At 28.5% G+C, this 21,952-nt stretch overlaps 3 protein-coding genes across 3 annotated transcripts; all 3 read left to right on the top strand.

Moving 5' to 3' along the window:
• Nucleotides 1-537: 537 nt before the first annotated feature.
• On the top strand, nucleotides 538-1,693 carry LOC108328622 (pterocarpan synthase 1). The gene has a single exon (XM_017562509.2). It carries the CDS (start codon nucleotides 589-591, stop codon nucleotides 1,237-1,239), a length of 651 nt encoding a protein of 216 aa, XP_017417998.1. The 5' UTR covers nucleotides 538-588; the 3' UTR covers nucleotides 1,240-1,693.
• Nucleotides 1,694-4,783: 3,090 nt separating this feature from the next.
• LOC108327972 (pterocarpan synthase 1) lies at nucleotides 4,784-5,952 on the top strand. The gene has a single exon (XM_017561726.2). It carries the CDS (start codon nucleotides 4,848-4,850, stop codon nucleotides 5,496-5,498), a length of 651 nt encoding a protein of 216 aa, XP_017417215.1. The 5' UTR covers nucleotides 4,784-4,847; the 3' UTR covers nucleotides 5,499-5,952.
• A 9,600-nt stretch (nucleotides 5,953-15,552) lies between these two features.
• LOC108328401 (pterocarpan synthase 1) lies at nucleotides 15,553-16,679 on the top strand. The gene has a single exon (XM_017562267.2). It carries the CDS (start codon nucleotides 15,625-15,627, stop codon nucleotides 16,273-16,275), a length of 651 nt encoding a protein of 216 aa, XP_017417756.1. The 5' UTR covers nucleotides 15,553-15,624; the 3' UTR covers nucleotides 16,276-16,679.
• Nucleotides 16,680-21,952: the final 5,273 nt, after the last annotated feature.

Below are 21,952 nucleotides of genomic sequence, written 5' to 3'. Positions count from 1 at the left end.
GAAAATGAAAATGCAAATTTAAAAAAAAAAATTGACATCGGACCTATTCATAATAAATGTCAATTAGTCCGTTAAATGAAGTCGGACCTAAGTACTCTCACGTTAATTAAAATTTTTTGGTTATAAGAACCACCTTAAATAACTATTTTGACGAAATATTTATAAAAATTTTGACCAGAATTTTCTAAGATCGAAATTTTAGTATTTACAAAGTGGAGAGTGACATTATAAACTTTTTTTTTTCACTAATGAATTTTTTAAGTGTTATACCATTCTTTAAAAAAAAAGTTATCTTCAACAAAAGCTGATCCCGATCAAAGCAAAGGTAATTAGGAAAGCTTGGATATTGGATTGCAGTCTATCAATTAAATTTGAATGCAACCACAGTGTCTTTGGACTAAAATCTATTTATCTAACAACTACTTGTTATTGCTTTTCCTCGTACCTATAGTCTCATGTGACGCGTATCTAACATCAAGTAGTTCACACCTCCATTGTTATAAATAGTTCACACCTCCGCTCTTATAATACACCAAAACATACTAACTACACAAGAATCTTCTTTCTTCCTACTAGCTACCCTCGTCCATGGCAAATTTCAAAACTTTCTTTCTTCCTTTAACCCTTTCCTTTCTCTTCTCGTCTCTTGTTTCTGGCACCTTCTACCAAAGTATCTCTCCTGATGAGTTACGTGCTGGTGAGAAGCTAACACACATTCGGTTCTTCTTTCATGAATTGATAACAAACGACAAACCCTCGCTGATCATAATCGATCCTCCAAAGATTATGTCAAACGCTCCCCTTCCGTTCGGCTCCATGGTGGTGATCGAGAACCCATTGACGATCAGACCTGATGTTGAGTCGAAAAGGATAGGAAAAGCTCAAGGGTTTTACTTGTCTGCAACCCAAAGAGCAGGTTTGGATTTGGAGATAGTGATGGGGATGACCTTGACATTCTTTGAAGGAGAATTCAATGGCAGCACTTTGAGTGTGTTAGGGAGGAACGAGATCATGCTTCCAGTGAGGGAGATGCCTATTATTGGTGGCACAGGTGCTTTCCGCTTCGCACGTGGCTTTGTTCATGCTCGCAGTGTGAAGGTTGATTACCACAAAGGTGACGCCACAGTCGAATACAATGTCTACGTCTACCATTATTCCTCCTCCTCCACCTCTCCCTCTCATCAACTCTTTAACCACGGCCTTAACTTCATGACAGACCCCATTCTCAGCAAAATATAATTTTTCAATATCCCAACTTTAGTTGCTCAACTTTATCTGTGTGTTCCAGTTCGTCTATAAACTTTCATAATTTGTATTCAAAGTTAGAACTATCTAACTTATCTGATACAATATTTTCGAAAGTTTTATACTAACTTACACACATAGACAAGATATTAGACTGCTGGTGGGAATAAATCCGTGGACAAGTTTTCCAAATTCACGCCGTTTAGAGCTTTGAATAATTCTGCTGTCCAAGTCTTCGAATAATGCACCTTATGGGTTTTGATAGGCAACATAGGATTTATTTATGATCAATGAAAGTTGTTGTTTATGTAGAATCTATGATCAACTGAATATTCATTTTGAAACTTGCTTTAGTATGCTTTGAATTGCTTGGGGATATGCTAGCTTGAGAGAATTGTAAAATTGTTCAAGGTAGTATCAAGTATAAAATGTTTTGAGTTATCATTAATTATCTTTATCTTTATATTTCTTTTACAATTATTTTAAAATATATAGAGGATTCCTCAACTCATCCTAATTGGTGCAAGGTCATGCTTCATGAAATAAGTGTTCAAAATAATGAAACTTGAGAGCTCTTTCCGTTAATATATCAAAAATTTGTTGTTTGGTTGAAGGTGAGATTTTGCCATCAAATTTGGTCTTCATGGGATTATTGATTGTCTCAAAGCTTGTCTTGTGACCAAATATTACACAAATTTTGGTTTGGATTATGACTTTTATTTGTTTATTTTTAATCATGGTTGCTATTCAACAAAGACCTCTTTATCAATTAGATGTCAGAAAAGACTTTCTTAATGGAGATTTGCAAGAAGAAATATAAGGAGCAATCTCTAAGTTTTATTGCTTAAGAGAGAGTCTTCTGGATTGATATGTTCTCTCCGTAAATCTTTATAGTCTCCCAAGACTTGGTTTGAAAAATTTAGTAGCATTGTTCAATAATTTGGTGAGACAGATCGTTCAGTCTTTTAGCGTTACTAAAATGCTAGATGTATATATTTAGTAATATATTACATTGTTCATACAACAATGACAACTATGACATCTTCCAAATGAGATTTCAAAGCAAAGATATTGACAAACTCATTTCTTGGGGATTAAGGTGGCACAATCCAACAATGATATTTTATATCTGAAAGGAAGTATGCATTTGATAATTTGGAAGAAACTGTGTTAATGAGCTCAAAGCTTGTTACCATACTCATAGATCTCAATATTAAACTCTTACCTAATCAGGAGAAGCATTTATCATATCTTAAGTACAAAATATTTATTGGAAAATTGAACTATCATAGTTACTTGTCGTAACATTTCCTTTGTAGTCAATTTAGTGAGTTAATTTCTCAATTATCCATGTGTAGATTATTGAAATGCAGTCATTTATATATTAAAGTACATTAAACGATATCTTGAAAAAACATTGTTCTAGAGTCACACTACCCATGCTAAAATTGTCTATCATTCATTCAGATATTGATGAAGTAAGATTTCCTTCTTATAAAAGGTCTACTTCTATATATTAAGTTTCTATTGATGATATCTTATTTCTTGAAAGAGCAAGAAAAAACATGCTGTGACAATATTAGTAAAAAACAGAATATAGAACTATAATTTTAGTTACTTATGAACTTTGGTTTAAACAATTACTTAAAGTGTTGTAATTTGGAGATTGCATTCTAATAAACCATAAATATTTCTGGTAGTAACAACAACTTCTATTTCCCTAATAATTTCACCTAAAAAGTACATAATTTTCCAACATCGTTGTAAAACACATTAAAAGTATTGATTCTATCAACATCTACAACTAAATTGTTTAACTTTTATTGGAGATAATTATATTCGAAAGATTTCAGATAATAGTATTCTTGCACAAAATATTTGACTAAGATAATTCCTCGCAATTAATTGTTAATCTTCAAGACTTTTTTTTTTGTAACATTTCAAAACATGTGTTTTTAACGTTGGTCCTAAAACATATCTACAAGTGCCGTTGTTTGAAAGATGTTTAAAGCTAAAATTTTCTTTCAATAGTCAATTGTTGCTGTTTGATAAGTCAATAATAAATTGCTTCTATGTCCAAACTGACTAATTTCCTATTAAAATGATTAAATAATTGCAAGTCTTCATGCAGCAAAAAGAAATTATAAATTGCCAATAAAATTTACATTGTCTTTTCTGTTCATTTTTGCTTTGATATGGGAAAGCAAAAGAAAATAATCTTCTCTTAGAAAAATTTGAATTACAAAGTAGACTGGTCCAATCATAAACCTGTTCCGATTTTATAGACATCTCATAACATGCTTTAATTTCTAGAGAGTGTTGTTTGTCAATAATTCAGTTTCATATATATGATGCTGTAAGAAGGAATCAATCAATTCAACCATCCACCTCTAAGTAAGGTTAGACAACCATTATGTTAATTTTGTTATAATATTAAGTATTGTAAAAGGCATAATAGTTTTATATTATTTAACTTGTTATTCTTAAAAGGTTTATAAACTAATAAATCTTTATACTTTCAAGATTGAGGAATTTAGTTTTTGTTTAACTAGTATTTTTCGTGATTTTGCCACTTTTAATAAATTTAATAGGATTATAATCCTTTAAATAATTTCCACAAAAGAATTACAATATTTGTAAAAGATGACTTACTTATTTTAAAAAGGTTGAATTAAGTTTCATTTGATAATACATGATTAAATCTTTGTTTTGTGACTCGAATAATGTTTTCTTCAAAACGTGCCAAATAAATTGTAAACTTTTACTTAAGTGCCTGAATAAAATAGTACTTTGTATTTTATTCTAATAATTATGTTAATTATTTTAAATGATCCCTGAAATAATTATTTTTATATTTATTTTTGAACAGTTAACTTATTTTTTATTATAATTGTTTTAGTAAAGGTCATAAAAGAACTAAATATATATTTCATTTCTCAATACTAATGATAATCTAAAACATGACTTTTAATTTCACAAATACATAAGTAATATAATTGACAGAGATAACGTTAGAAACATAAATAAATAAAATTTATTACCACATATTTAATTTAATGAGAAAAATAGTTTTGCATTTAGATAGCTAGACCTTTAAAAAAATAATATTGTTTAGTATATGGTTCCAACCAGAGTTCTCTTTATTTCAAATCAAGTCTTGCATATTCTCTATCCCTTAATTTGTATAATTTAATTTATACATTAAAATATTTCTTTATTAAGAATTTTAACTGTATGCAAATTGTTCCGAATATATTTTCTTTGCGTAATATTTTACGTGTTATACCATACTTGTTCAAAAAATAAGTTGTTTTCAACAATGCTAGAGTGATCTCGATCAAAGCTAAGGTACTTTTGAAATGCCACCATGTCTTCTACTAAAATATATGAATTCAATTTGAATGCAACCACAATGTCTTGTACTAAAATCTATTTATCCAACTACCACTTGTTATTGCCTTTGCTCGTACATATAGTCTCATGTGACGTTTACCTAACACAAGTAGTTCACACCTCCATTGTTATAAATAGTTCACACCTCCACTCTTATAATACACCAAAACATACTAACTCTTCTTTCTTCCTATTAGCTACCCTCATCCATGGCAAATTTCAAAGCTTTCTTTCTTCCTTTAACCCTTTCCTTCCTTTTCGCTTCTCTGGTTTCTGGCACCTTCTACCAAACTATCTCTCCCGATCAGTTACGTGCTGGTGAGAAGCTAACACACATTCGATTCTACTTTCATGAACTCATAACAAACGACAAACCCTCCCTCATCATAATCGACCCTCCAAAGATTATGTCAAACGCTCCCCTTCCGTTCGGCTCCATGGTGGTGATCGAGGACCCACTGACCATCGGACCTGATGTTGAGTCCAAAAGGGTAGGAAAAGCTCAAGGGTTTTACCTCTCTGCAACCCAAAGAGCAGGTTTGGATTTGGAGATAGTGATGGGGATGACCTTGACATTCTTTGAAGGAGAATTCAATGGCAGCACTCTGAGTGTGTTAGGGAGGAACGAGATCATACTTCCGGTGAGGGAGTTGCCAATTATTGGTGGCACAGGTGCTTTCCGCTTCGCACGTGGCTTTGTTCTTGCTCGCAGTGTTAAGGTTGATTACCACAAAGGTGATGCCACAGTCGAATACAATGTCTACGTCTACCATTATTCCTCCTCCATCTCCTCTCCCTCTCATCAACACTTCCACGACGGCCTTAACTTCATGACAGACCCCATTCTCAGCAAGATATAAATTTTCCATATCCCAACTTTAGTTACTGAACTTTATCTGTGTGTTCCTGTTCGTCTATAAACTTTCAAAATTTGTATGCAAAGTTAGAACTTTCTAACTTATTTGGTACAATATTTTCGTAAGTTTTATATGCTAATTTACACACATAGACAAGTCAAGATATTAGACTGCTGGTTGGAGTAAATCCAAGGATAAGTTTTCCTAATTCACCCTGTTTAGAGCTTTGAATAATTCTGCTGTGGAAGTCTTGATGCAGTGCAAGTTGCGTAGCTGAATAATGTGCCTCTCGAGTAGTTTTTGTCAGGAGATGTTGACCGTTATGTTTGCTCTGTAATAGAACAGAGAGAGAAAGAGGGAGAAGAATACATGATGAGGACTATAAGAATAATGTCAAAAGAAATTATTTGGAAGTAATTTATTAGTTTATATATATATATTGGTGTGTTTGTTCGAAGGTGGTTTGGTTTCATGTACTGCGAATTGCATGCTTTGTTTTGTGAATATCCCTCTTAGTTTTCTTTACACGCGATTTTGAAAAAGAAATATTGAGCTTAAAAATCAGGACAAACCTAGATATTTCTAAGGACCGGACAAAATCAATACCTCCTTTATTTTGAAAATGATGAAATATGTGAAATTAGTAGTAGATTTTTAAAATATATTTTAGTGTGTCAAAAATTATTTATGAGTGTATAAAAATTTAAGAGTGTAAAATATATAAAATATACTATAAAATTTTTATAAACTAATTAATATATTTTTAAAAAAATGTTAGGGTGTCTTAAATGTTGTTCGATCATGTAAAACCTTTTTTTAAAAATAAAATAAAACTAAACCAAACCTATGTAAAAGTCTAAAACACATGACCTTTGCTTCTCTTTTCAAACTAATTTTCTCCCCAACTCAAATATGTTTATTTAAAATTTTCATTCAAATTTCATTATCTTTGTGATAAGAGGTTAAGGTTGTGATGGCCGCGAAGTCTTTTAAGTATAATTAAACAAAATATCCTTTTGAGTAAGTTGAAATTTTAACTTCCTTTGATACCTAATATATTTTGACAATGCAATCTTTTTTGGGTTGCATGTATTCTTAGAGTCCTTTATTTCATTCTCTTAATCAATGACTCTTTTAGTTCAGTCCAAACATGTTTTTGATGTCTATAGGTTGAAGTATAGGGTTTGTGAGTTTAAAAATAGTTTAGAGTTTTTTTGAGTTGTTGGGTTGTCTTCTAAGGTGTGGGAAACTAAATTAGAGTTCATTACGATTTTAAATCATTTGTAGGTGAATTTTGTATCTTGTGAATTTGAGTTACTTAAAATTTTGATGTTAATGGTTTTGCTTGATTAGAAGATGAACTGAAGTTGTGTGTTAATTTGGGGTTCTTAAAGTTTTGAGGTAAGGGAAGCTAATTTATTCTTTGAATTATGTTGATTTTAATTTATCTATGCATATCTAATTAAATGTTGAGATGGTTGAATTTAAATGAAAATTTGTACAGTATTAAAAACAAATCAGTCAAATAATAATTTAAATTTGTTAATCAAATTACTCTTACATTAGTTTTGGTTAATTATATTTACAAGGTCACATTAAGGGTTTTGATAAGCAACATAGGATTTATTTTGGACTGATAAATGAAAGTTATTGATGTAGAATCTATGATCAACTGAATATTCAGTTTGAAACTTGGTTTAGTATGCTTCAATTGCTTGAAGATATGCTAGTTTTAGAGAATTATTGATTGTACAATTGTTCAAGTTGGTAGCAAGTATAAAATGTTTTGACACATTGAGGTAACAAGAGTGCAAAATACCAATTTGTACAATTGAATGAGATAAAACCTTACATTCTTGCATTATTTGTGATGGCGTTGAGCAGGGTTTAGGGACATTGGGCGCTAGTTTTAAATTTTAAAGTCAATGGTTATGTTTTCGTGGTATGATGTTGCATGATGGTTTGTATCTCTCAATGTGCTCATGTTAGAGAGCTCATTGTGATGTCAGAGCGCCAACCTATGTCATTGAGCCCTTTATGTATAGTGTGCTTCTTTGATATCAGTGTTGGACGCACCCTGTTCACTGCTAAATGTCAGTCTTTGGTGTTTTCTATTTTACTATTTTGCTTATCATGTGACTTTTATGATCTTCTAATTGATGGTTTTATGTTATTATTGATGTTTATACACTATAACTTGATGTGATCGATGTTGTTGTGGGGATCTAAAAGGAAATCCTATTGGATGTAATTATAGTGTGTACATTAATGTGAGAGAGTCTCGACTGGAGGTCTATCCTAATACTCTAATAATTATTCAAACTCATATAGAGTGGAATGAATTATATGGTGAGAGAGACATGAGGTTTTGGTCTAGGAGTTTTACTTTAGCCAAAGACTGTTAAGGGATTAATCTTGTGTATGGTAGGATGAAACCCATTGACAACTACTTTACAGAGTAGTAAAGGCTACCACAAGTGCGAAACCACCTAGAATCACACATTGTTGTCATATCCACATAATTGAGCCTAGAGTTATCTTTGAGTGAATGATATCTTGATATTGTTTAGTTTGATGTGTTTGGATGATTGAATTAAAGTGTTATTTGATCTTGTATACTTATATATATGATTTATTTTCTTTTTACCCTTTCTTTGGGTCTAGTTAGTTTGTGTTTATGTTGTCTTTCTTCTTTTGCAATAATCACCTTGACTGGTATGAGCAAAGAGTTACAATGTAGAGGCACCTCTTGTGGATGAGGAGTCATGTGTCTGACCCGTAAGAGAAGTCATTAGATCAAGTTAGGTATAATCTTAGGATAATTAATACAATGTCATAATAACAAAAACGGTATATTTGGTATATTATTAAAATTCTATCTTTGGAATACGGTATAATATACAATATATCTTGGATGGTTCATTGTTGAGCATTATTATGAAATATCCTATTTTAATAATTTTATGTTATTAAAATTGGATATTATGTGTTAGATGATTTATAGAAATATATAAAAGGAAGGAGTAATCATACATAAATATGGAAAAGATTATAATGAATAATAATTACCAACCAACAAGAATATAATGGATTCAAATGATTAAAATGTGAAAACATATAATAATACAAATATATTTTATTATAGTGTTTCTGAACTTCACCGTCAAATAGATCAAATAAATGACATAATACTTCAAATTTTTATCCATTTTCATAATCTCACCTTATATGTGAAGTGGAATTTAAATAACAAAGTATATCATTTTGTTTTTACCATACCCAATAATTTCACATTGTTTAAGAGTCGATGTCAAGTCCATTTTAAATACTTCTTCCTTCTTTTACCCACTAATATGTCTTTTAGGAACAAAACTGTGGCGAAACTCTAGTTTTCAAAGCAAACAAAACCTTAAATATATGGTGATTGACCCTAACAATGTCACTTAACGGATTTGGGATCATAACATTAACGTTCACCATGGGACGATAATAGAACATTCGGTTCCTTATGCCTTTCCGTGGAGATGACTAATCATTCTCTTTAGACTTCAAATATTGTACAATTTAAATACTCCTCCCTCTTTTCATCCACCAAGATAACTTTTAAGGATAAAACTGTAACAAAACTCCATTGAATTAAAACACATCCAATTATAAAAAAATCAAAAAAGAAATTTAAAAAAATAAATCTTAACGACTTCCATTATTTTTATATTGTGTATATATACTTTACAACAGAATTTTCAGAGCTTGAAATTGGGACAAATTCATTGAAAAGAAAGGCAGAATGATGTCTCAAGAATATCTTGATGAAAGAAATAATATATACTAAATCAATTTTACTGGTTTTGGAAGCCTGTCTCATTAAAGGCGTGGTTGTAAATTAGACACTAATGATTAAAAGTTAAAGTATCAGTTGATTTGCTAAATGGAAATAAATAAAAAAACTTAGTATCAAATTTTATTTTTTACTAATAGAAAATTAGTTTCTAAAATAGATTAATAATGACTAAAAAATTATCTTTAAATAAACAAATATAATTTTTATGATCATTAAAAATATAATTTCTTTGACTAGAGTTATTTTTCTATTTCTAAATAGTCAACATTTAATGATTATTTTTTAGTGTTAGGTTCGTTTTTCCTAGTAATATGTAATAGTTAAAATTTAGTGACGACCAAATATATCAATAAACTAAGAAATCATGTTAATTTTTTATAATTAATAGGATAATCAAGATTCCTATTATTTTATCTTTCATTTTTATATTACAATGAATATATGGATACATTTTTAGTACAGATTTGATAAAATAAATTTATGATTCTGACAAACAAAAAGACCCAAATTTGACTTAGTTGTTAGAAAAATCAAAGTCTGGAGGTTACACCAACTGAGCTGGAGACTTTGACACCTCCACTTGTTATAAATTGTTGTCTATTATCATATAGTAGAATAAGTCACCCTAAGAACCAGACAATTATACAATTAAAAATAATGGATTGTCTCATCCTTGCAACTGGATCGAGTATTCAAATAATAATAGTACATGTGTTTTTATATGTATGAAAAATTATTAGACAATATAATAATAACTAACAATAACTTTTATTTCCATGACATTTTTAAATTTCAACTATAACTAGTCTTCCAACCTCAATAGTATACCTATCCATTCAATCAACATCTATTATTGTTTAATTTTTTTTATTTTACATACGCGCGCATATATATACCGACAGGTTTTGTCGAACCAAAATAATTATTTAATATTTATATATATTTGATGAATGTTAATACTTGTAAGAACTAAAAGGAATTTTTTTTTTAAAGAAACTCCTTTCAAAAACTGATTATAAATAAAAATAATTAATATTTTATTTTATATTCTTAAAAAGAATTTTTATACAAAAGTATTTTAGGAAAAATAAAACATTTAAATTATTATAGTATAAAAAACCAAAAATGAAGACAAATATATTATTCAAATTCTTGGAAGTCAAACATTCTCCAACAGCGTAAAAGGAAAATCATTTTGCACAAGAAAAAAATAAAATATAATATATTTAAAAACACTATATCATGAAACTAATATTTTACTTTGAAATCTAAAAAGATAAAATGATAATATTTTCCAAATAAAATATAGCAAGTGAGAAATGAATATATACTGGAATAAATAGATGAAAAATGAATAAAATCAGATAGATTATGTTTCATTATAGGAAAAAGAAAGAATTAAAGAGATGACTACATAATATAAAAAATATTTTAATTTCCTTCTATATATATTTCATTATTTTTTTTTGTATTTTCTATATTTAATTTTATATTTTAGTATTTAATAAAATTAAATCACATGCATAACAAAAAAAGTGAAAATCTTTAATTCTCATAAATTTATATTATAAACGTACGTAATAATGGAATAATATTGATATACGAAGCAAGACTAAACAGTACAGAAACCAACATTCCTCGCAATCAATTGCTATACTTTGTTGGAACAAAGAGAAAATGCACAGATAACAAACGACAAGGTTTATTGTACTGTATGGGGATACATATACGTAGAACGACCAATCGAATACAACTATGAGAGGGGACAAGTGCTCTTGGATAACATGAGTTGTGGATATCAGGTTTTATCTGATTAATATTTGTCAACTCATGAAGATGGGAGATAAAGAGGTCGAATACTCCTGAACTCTAAAAACTCCTAAATATCGTTTTTAATCAAAATTATTGGTAAGAATTATTTAGATAGAAATAGACCGTGATTGAACTCTAATTAGGATTTCACTAATAATAAATTTATCTCGAAATCTATAAATAGAGGTCAAATGTAAGAAGGTAGGTGATTACATGTATTGCCCCTAAACATCGCTCCTAAACAAAATTACTCATAAGAATTATTTAGTCAGAAATGGGTCATGATTAGGCTATAATTAAGATTCCATTAATCACATGTTCATCTCGAAACGTATAAATAGAGATTGAAGGTAAGAAACTAGATGATTGCATTTATTGCGAATTTAAGACTTTACTACCGATCAGATTAATAACTAACTTGAGTATCGGAGTGCTTTTGACAAAGTACACCTGAACGTTTGAAGCTTGAACAAAGAAGGATTGAAAGTAAGAGTGTTCAGGATGACCTAAGCTAATTGGGAAGAAAGTGTAAAGGAATTTTTGGAGATCCTCGACCCTATACTGAAAACATTTTGGCGCTAATTGTGGGCCAAGTGATCTAGAAGAAAACCTAATGGTAACCACGAGAAACATGAGCTCAGAGGACTCGATCGAGATGATCATAGCACTACAAACGCAAATGTTGGAAATGCAGTAGTGATACGAAGGAGAACTGGTCGTCCTGAGGGCTGAGAATGCAGTCAGGGCGGCCAAGGAGAAGGGCATCGAGGAAGACAAAACTATCCATGTAGAACAGATGGCACAATACTATGAATCGACAGGGACGAATCAAATTATCGGTACTAAAGTTAGGGATAGCGAGACGAGAACCATTAGGAAAGTACCGCAACTAGCAAGGAACACAACACAATGAAAACAAAGCACACGACTAGTATGTTGTTGTTTGTCCCCACCATCATGGAGCCCCATATATCGAAGCAGTTCATTCCCCTGAACTTCAAAATATACGACGGCTCGACCAATCCAAAAGAACACCTAAAGATGTTCATCAACCAGATGACATTTCACACTACCATTAACACTGTTTGGAATGGTTCAACTCGCTACCGCCTAACTCAGTGGAGAAATTCTCTTTGACATTAGGCGCATGTTCGACCATTATTTTCCATAGTATCTTATCTCTAAGACACAAAACAATGATTTTTTTTTACTTTATTGATTAAGTCATTTTTTTCTTACTAACATTTATTTATCGATAAATTTTAATAATAAATTTTAACATTTTAATTACTAACGAAAATATAGTGGATAATTCATAATTTTTATTAATAAAGATTTGTTGGTAAAATGGATTCAAAATTTTTGTTTTAGTTCTCGCTCTATGTCATAATGAGATATATGTCAGTAATGGTATCTTTTTTCAAATTTGTCAATAAATGATTTTGTTTTGAAAATTTGTCCATGATTATTTTTTGAAAATTTGTGAATAATTATATCTTTTAAACTCATCGAGAAATATGTGTAGAATGGACGTTAATTTTTCTATCATTAGATATATGAAATTGTTAAAATAAATTCGTTTAGAGCCTCTAAACGATGAACGGTCTAGTCATTAGAGATATTAAACAATAACATCATGTTTGTGATAACTGACCACATAAAAAGATGATTATTTAATCTTTACAACACAATGGAGACATATTAGTAAATGGTTTCCTAAGCTATTCATAATACAATTTATATTCAAAACATCACATGTATACTCTCTTAAGATGCTTTGATCCCATCAAAACGATCTTAAACGTGAATTAACGGGTAAAACTGTTTCAAATTAACTTTATTTTACATTTTCTAGAAAGCGTTGTTTTGTCAATCATGCAGTTTCGTATAACCACGTGAGGAATCAATTGATTGAATCATGAACCAATAGGTAAGGTTACACATTAAAACCATTATATTATGTTTAGCTTTTAAAATATAATGAGACAAACAAATAATTGATTCATCGATAAGCGAATCCACATTTTTATAACATTCTATTATTGTCTAAATGTCAAATTGGCACCAAGGAACCTTTTCCCTGCACCACCACACTAAAACGACACATATGATTATGAATAATGGGAAGCCCTTCTTTCTCTCTTTAAAAAAAATTAGATATATTTTCCGTCTCTAAATTCTTTTATGCAAAATTAAAATTTATTTATATTTTAAATTCTGATATAATTTAGTTCTCAAATTTTAAAAGAATAAATAAATACAATCTTTTAATTTAATTATGTTAAATTTTTTCATGTATCAAATAGGTTTTTAAGTTAATGTTTAAATTATGTACATTGTTTAACACGTTTCAATTCAATACTAACTTAATACACTATTTAAAACATAAAAAAATTAACTTTTGAGTTATATAAGAGAATTTTATATTTATTTATTTATAAATTTTGATAACCAAAATATATTAAAATTTAAAATAAAACAAATTTTAATTTAAAATTTAGAGCACAAATAAAATAAATTTAACATCTCGATTAGACCTACACAAATTGCATGAGTCTTCAAGACATCACTAAGTTCACACTAGTGAAGTGAATGTTTTATTGTTTATGGAACGACTTCAAAAGAAAATAATTCATTTTTTACGAAAAGTAATATATCAACACATATTTGAGCACATTTATTTTTTATTTAATTAGTCTGGTGATTTTAACATTTTAAATAACGAAAAAGATAAATATGTCGTATTGAAAAGTTGGATTGTGTTCACTTAAATGGATTTGGAAGAAAGTAATTGAGTGAATTTAAAGGTAAATTTTGTTGTTGTTTATTTGAGTGGATTTGGAGGTAAGTGAGAGTGACTTTGGAAGTAAAGTTTGTGAAAATTAGTGTAGGATTTGATTGATGTGAGAGATTAAAAAAATTTACTTCCAAATCCAGTCTCACTTACCTCCAAATCCACTCAAATAAACAACAAAAAAAATTCAAATCTTCTCAAATCCTCTCAATCACTCTTCCCCAAATCCATTCAAGGTGAACAAAACCTTAAGCTTTTATTGTAATACAAGTTGCTTGATATATAATGTGTCCTACAATGTCTATTAGGGAACCTATAGAGTTGACTATGTCCATCGTGTAATAAATAAGAGAGAATCAAGCGGAGAAATCAGGATAGTGATGTACTTTTTATATTGTCTTTCTATTTATCTAATTTTGATGATATTTTTATCTAGGTTTTAAGTTTTTATGTAAAGATATGAAATCATGTTAATTTCTTTAATTAATAAAGTGTTTCAGATTCTTTTATTTTTCATTTTGACATTTCCATAAATATATGTATAAATATTATTTAAAAATTAAATTAAATGTACAAATATTGAGTTCAATTTATCATTTCATTTATTAATTTATCATAGTTAATATTAAAGTAAAAATAAAGATTTCATTCTTTTTAAAATTTTGCCTAGACATATATGTGGTCACGTATGAATTTTTTTTTAATGTTCTTTTAACATGGTTAATTATGGAGATAAATAATACATGATACATGCTGGTATGGGAAAAAAAGGACAAAATGTAAGAGACAACAAAAAAACGACTTATTCTAAATATAAATTTCTCTTTTTCAGCCTTTTCCTTCCTAAAGTTTGGTAAGAACCCAAAACTGACTATTTATTTAGACAAATCATACGCTGGAGGCTACACCTACTTTCACTTTTCATAAATTGTTGTTTCTTATTTTCGTTTGACTAAATGATACAATGAAACATTTTTATATTCATTTTACATATAATATAAAAGTAAAATAATTATAAAAAAGAAAATTTTTATATTTAAAAAAAGAAAGTAAAAGATAAAAAAAAGTATTAAATAAATATAAAAAATTTATATATATCAAAGTATATTTTTCTTCTGGTGTAGTATGGTAGAAGCAGTATACGTAAGAACCAATTAGACCATTATAAAAAAAAAATAGAGGATTGTTTCATCTTTGCATCTGGATCGAGCTAACAAATCATGAAAGATTGGAGGTCTCGGATTAACTATGAATCAATTCAATTTTAAATTCAACTACCTTGTGCTATTTCTTTAATCCAACAATGTATTATTTATTTCGCACAAACCTATAATTGACGAGGTTGTTAACGTAAAATACTCCCTGCTGTTTCATAAATAAACAGCTCTCTACTGCTGAGTAGCCTCAGTCTACGTTCAGACCAATTAGACATAGTGTCTGAATCTGTAAGCAACAAGTAGTAGGTAAGAGCGCTTAGGCCGTGTAATAACAACTAATCACTGCAATTTTAAATTCAATATCCTTTGACTAACACTTATATTCATGCAATAATAACTACTTTTTTATTTAGCTGATTCTAATACCTAAAGTTTACACATTTCTTATAAATAGTCTTCTCTACTCACATGGTAGCATCACCATACTAAGTTCATTTCACAGTTATCATCTTCCTTCCTACTGTCATGGCAAATTTCAAAACTTTCTTTCTTCCTTTAACCCTTTCCTTTCTTTTCGCTTCTTTGGTTTCTGCCACCTTCTACCAAACTATCTCTCCCGATCAGTTACGTGCTGGTGAGAAGCTAACACACATTCGGTTCTACTTTCATGAACTCATAACAAACGACAAACCCTCCCTCATCATAATTGACCCTCCAAAGATTATGTCAAACGCTCCCCTTCCGTTCGGCTCCATGGTGGTGATCGAGGACCCACTGACCATCGGACCTGATGTTGAGTCCAAAAGGGTAGGAAAAGCTCAAGGGTTTTACCTCTCTGCAACCCAAAGAGCAGGTTTGGATTTGGAGATAGTGATGGGGATGACCTTGACATTCTTTGAAGGAGAATTCAATGGCAGCACTTTAAGTGTGTTGGGGAGGAACGAGATCATGCTTCCGGTGAGGGAGTTGCCAATTATTGGTGGTACAGGTGCTTTCCGCTTCGCACGTGGCTTTGTTCTTGCTCGCAGTGTGAAGGTTGATTACCACAAAGGTGATGCCACAGTCGAATACAATGTCTACGTTTACCATTATTCCTCCTCCACCTCCTCTCCCTCTCATCAACTCTTTAACCACGGCCTTAACTTCATGACAGACCCCATTCTCAGCAAAATTTAAATTTTCCATATCCCAACTTTCGTTGCTGAACTTTATCTGTGTGTTCCAGTTCGTCTATAAACTTTCAAAAATTGTATTCAAAGTTAGAACTTTCTAACTTATTTGGTACAATATTTTAGTAAGTTTTATACACATAACTTAAGTGCAGATATTGGATTACAAGTGGGGAAGAAATCCAAAGACTGAGCTCCTAGTTCACTCCTTTTAAATCTATGAATCGCTTATAATTAATAAATCTGCTGTACAGAAAAGTTGAGCTTTTGTTGTAGTACAAGAAGTTGTTTGAGTTAAATAATTTCTCTTTGGGATTGTTGACCGTTCGCTGCGTCCATTCTGTAATAGATAAGAGATGATGAAGTGGAGAAATCCACCATAGTGAAGTACTTTTTCTTGTTGTCTTTTTATTTATCTATTTTTATTGTCTTATTTATCTATCGTTTTAAGTTTTTATGTAAAATCTAAGGAATCGTGTTAATTTTAATATTTTAGATTCTTATTATATTCTTTTTTTTTCTTGTATGTTTAAATTATTTAAAATTTAAATGAAATATACCGATAATGAGATTATTTTATTATTTTATTGATTAAAGTACAAATATTGAATTCATTTTATTAAAGTTATTGCCTAGGCACATGTGTGTGTGGAGATTTTTAATACATGATAAACGGTCGTATCGAAAAACTAGCGCAAAGGGGTGGAAAATGAAATAAGTAGGTGTGGGAAAAGGGTTGGGCTGGTTTTGATGGAATTAGGTGATTTGGGTTGGTTCGCGTGTTGGGCCCATGAATTAAGGGTAGAGTGAAGTAAGAAAAATGGGCTCTGGAAAAGGGCTGGACAGGTATAACGGTGTTTTTCTTCTTCTTATTTTTATCAGAGGGTACAATAAAAGTATTAATATTTGTTATTTAATTTTTTGTAACAAAGAAAACAGTAAAACATATGGTGAGAAAATTAAAAAATAAGATTGTTTATAAAATTATGTTGAGATTACTTTCAAAACGGGTAAGACTTTAATAAGGTAATGAAGAAAGGTTGCACTTTTGGGTTTAATTATTTTAATTAATTTAGTCTTCAATTCAACTTCTTTTCCGTGTCTATATATTTTTCGATAATTACCAGCGGATGATGTGATGTTCCTAAGAATTTATAAAACTTTTGATAGCTCCATTGTTATAAAATTTTCTAAATACTTACCACACCAGAAAAAAAAAACATTTTTTAATTGAAAATCTCATATTAAAAAATATCAGAAAATATATTTGTAGGTATTTTAATTATAAAGTCTCTTTTAATATCTAGTATCGATTTCTCATATAAACTAGTATGGATTTTTCATTTTTATTTGAGGAGAATCCGATGGGACTCAGTTAGGGTCGATCTTGAGATTTTTTTTTATATTTAATTATTTTAAAGTATACATGTAGATTATATAAAAAAAATAAAAAAACAAAAAAAAAACTAATCAGGTAATTTTATTAAACATGTTATATTTTATTAGATGAAACAAATTACATGATTTTGATAAATTGCAAAAAAATAAAATGTATTAAATTTTCTTTTCAATTTCTCTTATGTTATTGTCTATTATCTGTATCACCTCGAAAATATACATAACTATGTATAAATTATGCTTCATGATATAATAAGTAGATGACGTATTTGACTCTCTTTGTTTTAGCCAAAGCACAATTCGAGTTTAACATAGACAAAGTTATATTTTCAAACATATCTTCATTGAATTTTATCATATTTGGATAAATTAACAAAACCTAATCACAATTTTTTAAATATGTTAATTTAGCTATATATTTTAAAATATTAATCTTACGTTTAATTTAATTTTTATATTTTTCTATCTCAAATAAAATAATCTAATTTTAACATTATCATCAATTATCGATAAAAAAATACCATTCAATATCAAAACATACATTGTTATTTCTCAAATTTAAATTGTTATTTGTATTTCTTATATTTTTTTTCAAAGGGTAAATAATTTAAATCTATCATCATAGACCTATTACATATGAATACTTTATATGTCACAATAAATTGAAAACTCGTCTACTTATCTATATCTAAATATATAACTAGGAGATTCTTCTTCTTAATTAGTATTTATATTTGTTTTTCAATTTTACTTTTTAAATTCTTTTCAAAAAAATATAATCATTTTATTAATATTAATATTTGTTTAAATTTAACGGCCTTTTTTATTGGACTATTTTTTTAAACCTAACTTTTTTTTAATTAAAAAATTACCTACAAAATAAATAAAACTTCTTATAATAAAATTATAAAAGCTATTTATATCTAATTTATAACTATCAATTTCATCTTTTAAATAAAAGTTTTTAAATTAAAATAATTATGTTAACAATTTTATCATTGTTTATTTAAATGTTAACCTTTTTTTATTTGATTTTTTTAAAACTTAACTAGGACACTCATAGGTTACACCTACACTTATTTAACAATGATTTTATTAATAGGGAAGTGAGAATATGAATGTAAAAGTGTGTTATTTTAACTATATGTATTTTAATAAGAAAAATAAAATTGGAGCAAGACATTTATATATTAAAGGAGTCGTAGATGGAGTGAGATGTCCTTGGTTATTCCCACATTATGTTAGTTCCGGTCGTAATTCAGCAGCCATGTTTCAAAATAAACTATGATTATTACTCTGCTGCCATTGTGAATACTTGACTTTATGCACAACAACATCACTTTCACCAACTTAAACATATTTCTCACCCCAAATCACCAACCATCCTTTTCTATATACTTTTCATCTTATTCCCACTCTACTAATTCAACAATAACAATAATAAAAAAAATATATGTTATGCTAACATAAGCAAAAACTTCATCCCTATGTCACAAAGTTTATACATTTATGCTGTTCATCATACAAAACAAAAAATAGTTTTTTTCTTGTGTAATAGTTTTAGGTAAAAGTTCCTTTTCAAATTTTATTTTTTAATACTAATAATGAATAAATAAATTATGTAAAATTTATCCTTTTGTTATGGGATAAGTGAGATATTAATTACCTTTTTAAATTGAAATTGATATCATTTTTAAAAGAATGACATTCTATAATATGATAAATAGTAATTCAATTTATTATTATCCAAATTAAATTTTTAATTATTCACATACTAATTTGTACCAAAATTAATTTGAGTAATATTAGAAAAATGTAACTTGTACCATCATTAATTCAATATAAGTGAAAAGATAATCAACAAATCAACCAATTATATTAACGTGTATCTTTTTACTATACTTTGTATCGTTACTAATTCATTTATGATTAAAAAGAGTAACTTATGTCATAATTAATCTAATTGTAATTGAAAAATTAAAGTAAAATTGTATACACAATAACACTCTTTTTTTTTTTTTGCGATAAACATCATGAAAATACATTTTCGCCAATAATAATTTGACCATTTCTTTCTGCACCTCTATAATTTCTTCCTCCACCCCTATACCCATATTAAAATATCAAATTACTCTTCATTGAAAAATAATAAAAATCCTAATCTGAACCCTAAAATAATAAAAACACCTCTCCCTCTAATCAGCGCCACTTCATGAAACACTAATATACTGCTCACAAGTGCATGAAACACCTTTCAAAGTCTATTTTCGTTGTGGTTATTGGTGACAAAGATATCCTTGGTTAATTTGACTAAAAGGACCTTCAAAAGAAAAATGTATATATAATTGAGAGGATATAATGAATTTCAAAGTTGATTTTCAATGAAATTTGTTCTGATTATGATGAATTTTAGAGGGATTTAAATTATAATTGAGAGGATTGTACATTTACGAAATTGAGAATCCAAAATTTATATAAAAAGCAATACATTATTTAAAATATATTATTTTTTAAATACATTCTAAATTTTATAATTTAAAATATATAAGTTTTGGATTCCAAATGTGTAAAATTAAGATTTTTGAATTCCGGATTATATAATCCGCGATGTCTACGGATTCCGAAAGTATACTTTCAGCAAGATATAAATAATGGGAGTTTTCAAAAAGAGTATGATGTGCTGGAAAAAAATTATGAGATGAAGGAAGAAATTGTCTAATAATTTTGTAAAATACATTAAAGAAAGTTAAAGGAGAACTTGGAATATAAAAGGACGAAAATTACTTATTTATGTACGGCCCAAAAGCAATTTTATTTAGCTCGGCCCAAAAGCAATTTTATTTAGCTCGGCCCAAACGTAATGACGCTACCCTTAATATGGACAATTACTTTTTGTATTTTTATCATTTCCTCTTACACCTGAATGTTCAACATATTCATGTTTTAATTTTCAAATCATAGAATTTAAAAACTATTTTAAGTTATACAATTCAGAATGTATTTCTTGATCTGAAAATGTATTTTATATTTTCTAATTCATAATATATTTTCGTGTTACCTAATCTGTAATCTAGAAATATAATCTAAATGTTGTAATCTGAAATATAATTTTAAGATTTTTGGTCGAATAATCTAAAATGTATTTTTAGAGTATGTAATCTAAAATGTATTTTGGATTATGAGTTCAAAATGCATATCTCATTCGGTAATCCAAAAATATATTATGAATTATGTAATCTTAAATGTACTTTAGAATTGTGTAATAACGCACTCCCAAATTTCATAATATGAAATTTATTTTTTATTATACAATTTAAAATGTATCTATAAATTATGCAATTTAAAAATATTTTTCCTACAATTCATAATATATTTTTGAACTATATAATATAGACATTCTGGATTGTGTAATCTAAGATGTATTTTTCAACCCATCTAATTTAATATATTTTGGTTTATGAAATATAGAATTTATTTTTGAGTTTTGGATTGCATTCTATATTATTAACCCATAGATAATTTCGAGATGAAGATGCAAGAAGAATATATGGAAATGCTAAAAGAAATACCCCTCATTTTGTTCTTGATTATCTGTTTCAAAAAAAAATCCAGAACAGGATTTTCAAAACACAATTTCTGAAATAAGATTTTTGTAATGGGATTTCCAGAATGTGTGAAAACAAGCTGTTACAACAAAAATCTTGGAATAAGCTTATGGAATGTTTATAATACCTTTCAAAAAGAGTTTTTTAGGGAATAAGCTTTTCAATATACATAAAATGCATTTTAGAAAGAACTTTTTGGAATGAGCTTTCTTCCACATTCTCTCTTCCTTCTTGCATCGTTCTCCCTCTTATTCTTTCTCTACAGTAACGATATTGGGGGATATGATATAGTTATTGATAATATTTTAGTCTTTTTAATATTATTGTAGCGGTGCGTTAGTAATGATGGGAGTGTAGGAAACAAAAGCCTTTGTATGTGTTTGTTCGATTATGGGTAGAATAGGTTTTGTGTCATGATGAAAATATCCAAGATAAGATCACAGTCTTTAATTAAATTAAATATATTAAACTTATATAATATTAAAATATCCATTTGATTCCTAAAAATATTTTGGATTATACAATTTAAAAATAACTTTTTTTTGTATAATTTTGTATGGGTTATAATATTATATAGTTTGTAATTATTATTTTCATAAACACTAAGTTTGAGTTATTCAATTTAAAAATATTTTTAGTTTTTAAATTACATTTGAAAATAAAAGTTAATATAAAAAACTT

The sequence above is a fragment of the Vigna angularis genome, chromosome 2, assembly GCF_016808095.1.
Source record: "Vigna angularis cultivar LongXiaoDou No.4 chromosome 2, ASM1680809v1, whole genome shotgun sequence".
NCBI classification, from domain to species: Eukaryota; Viridiplantae; Streptophyta; class Magnoliopsida; order Fabales; family Fabaceae; genus Vigna; species Vigna angularis.
The sequence above is the reverse complement of the archived record's forward strand: the minus strand, read 5'-3'. Positions and strand labels throughout refer to the sequence as shown.

Bases quoted from the DNA above. Each gene is read 5' to 3' on its own strand.
- LOC108328401 (XM_017562267.2), top strand. From the start codon at position 15,625: ATGGCAAATTTCAAAACTTTCTTTCTTCCTTTAACCCTTTCCTTTCTT.
- LOC108328622 (XM_017562509.2), top strand. From the start codon at position 589: ATGGCAAATTTCAAAACTTTCTTTCTTCCTTTAACCCTTTCCTTTCTC.
- LOC108327972 (XM_017561726.2), top strand. From the start codon at position 4,848: ATGGCAAATTTCAAAGCTTTCTTTCTTCCTTTAACCCTTTCCTTCCTT.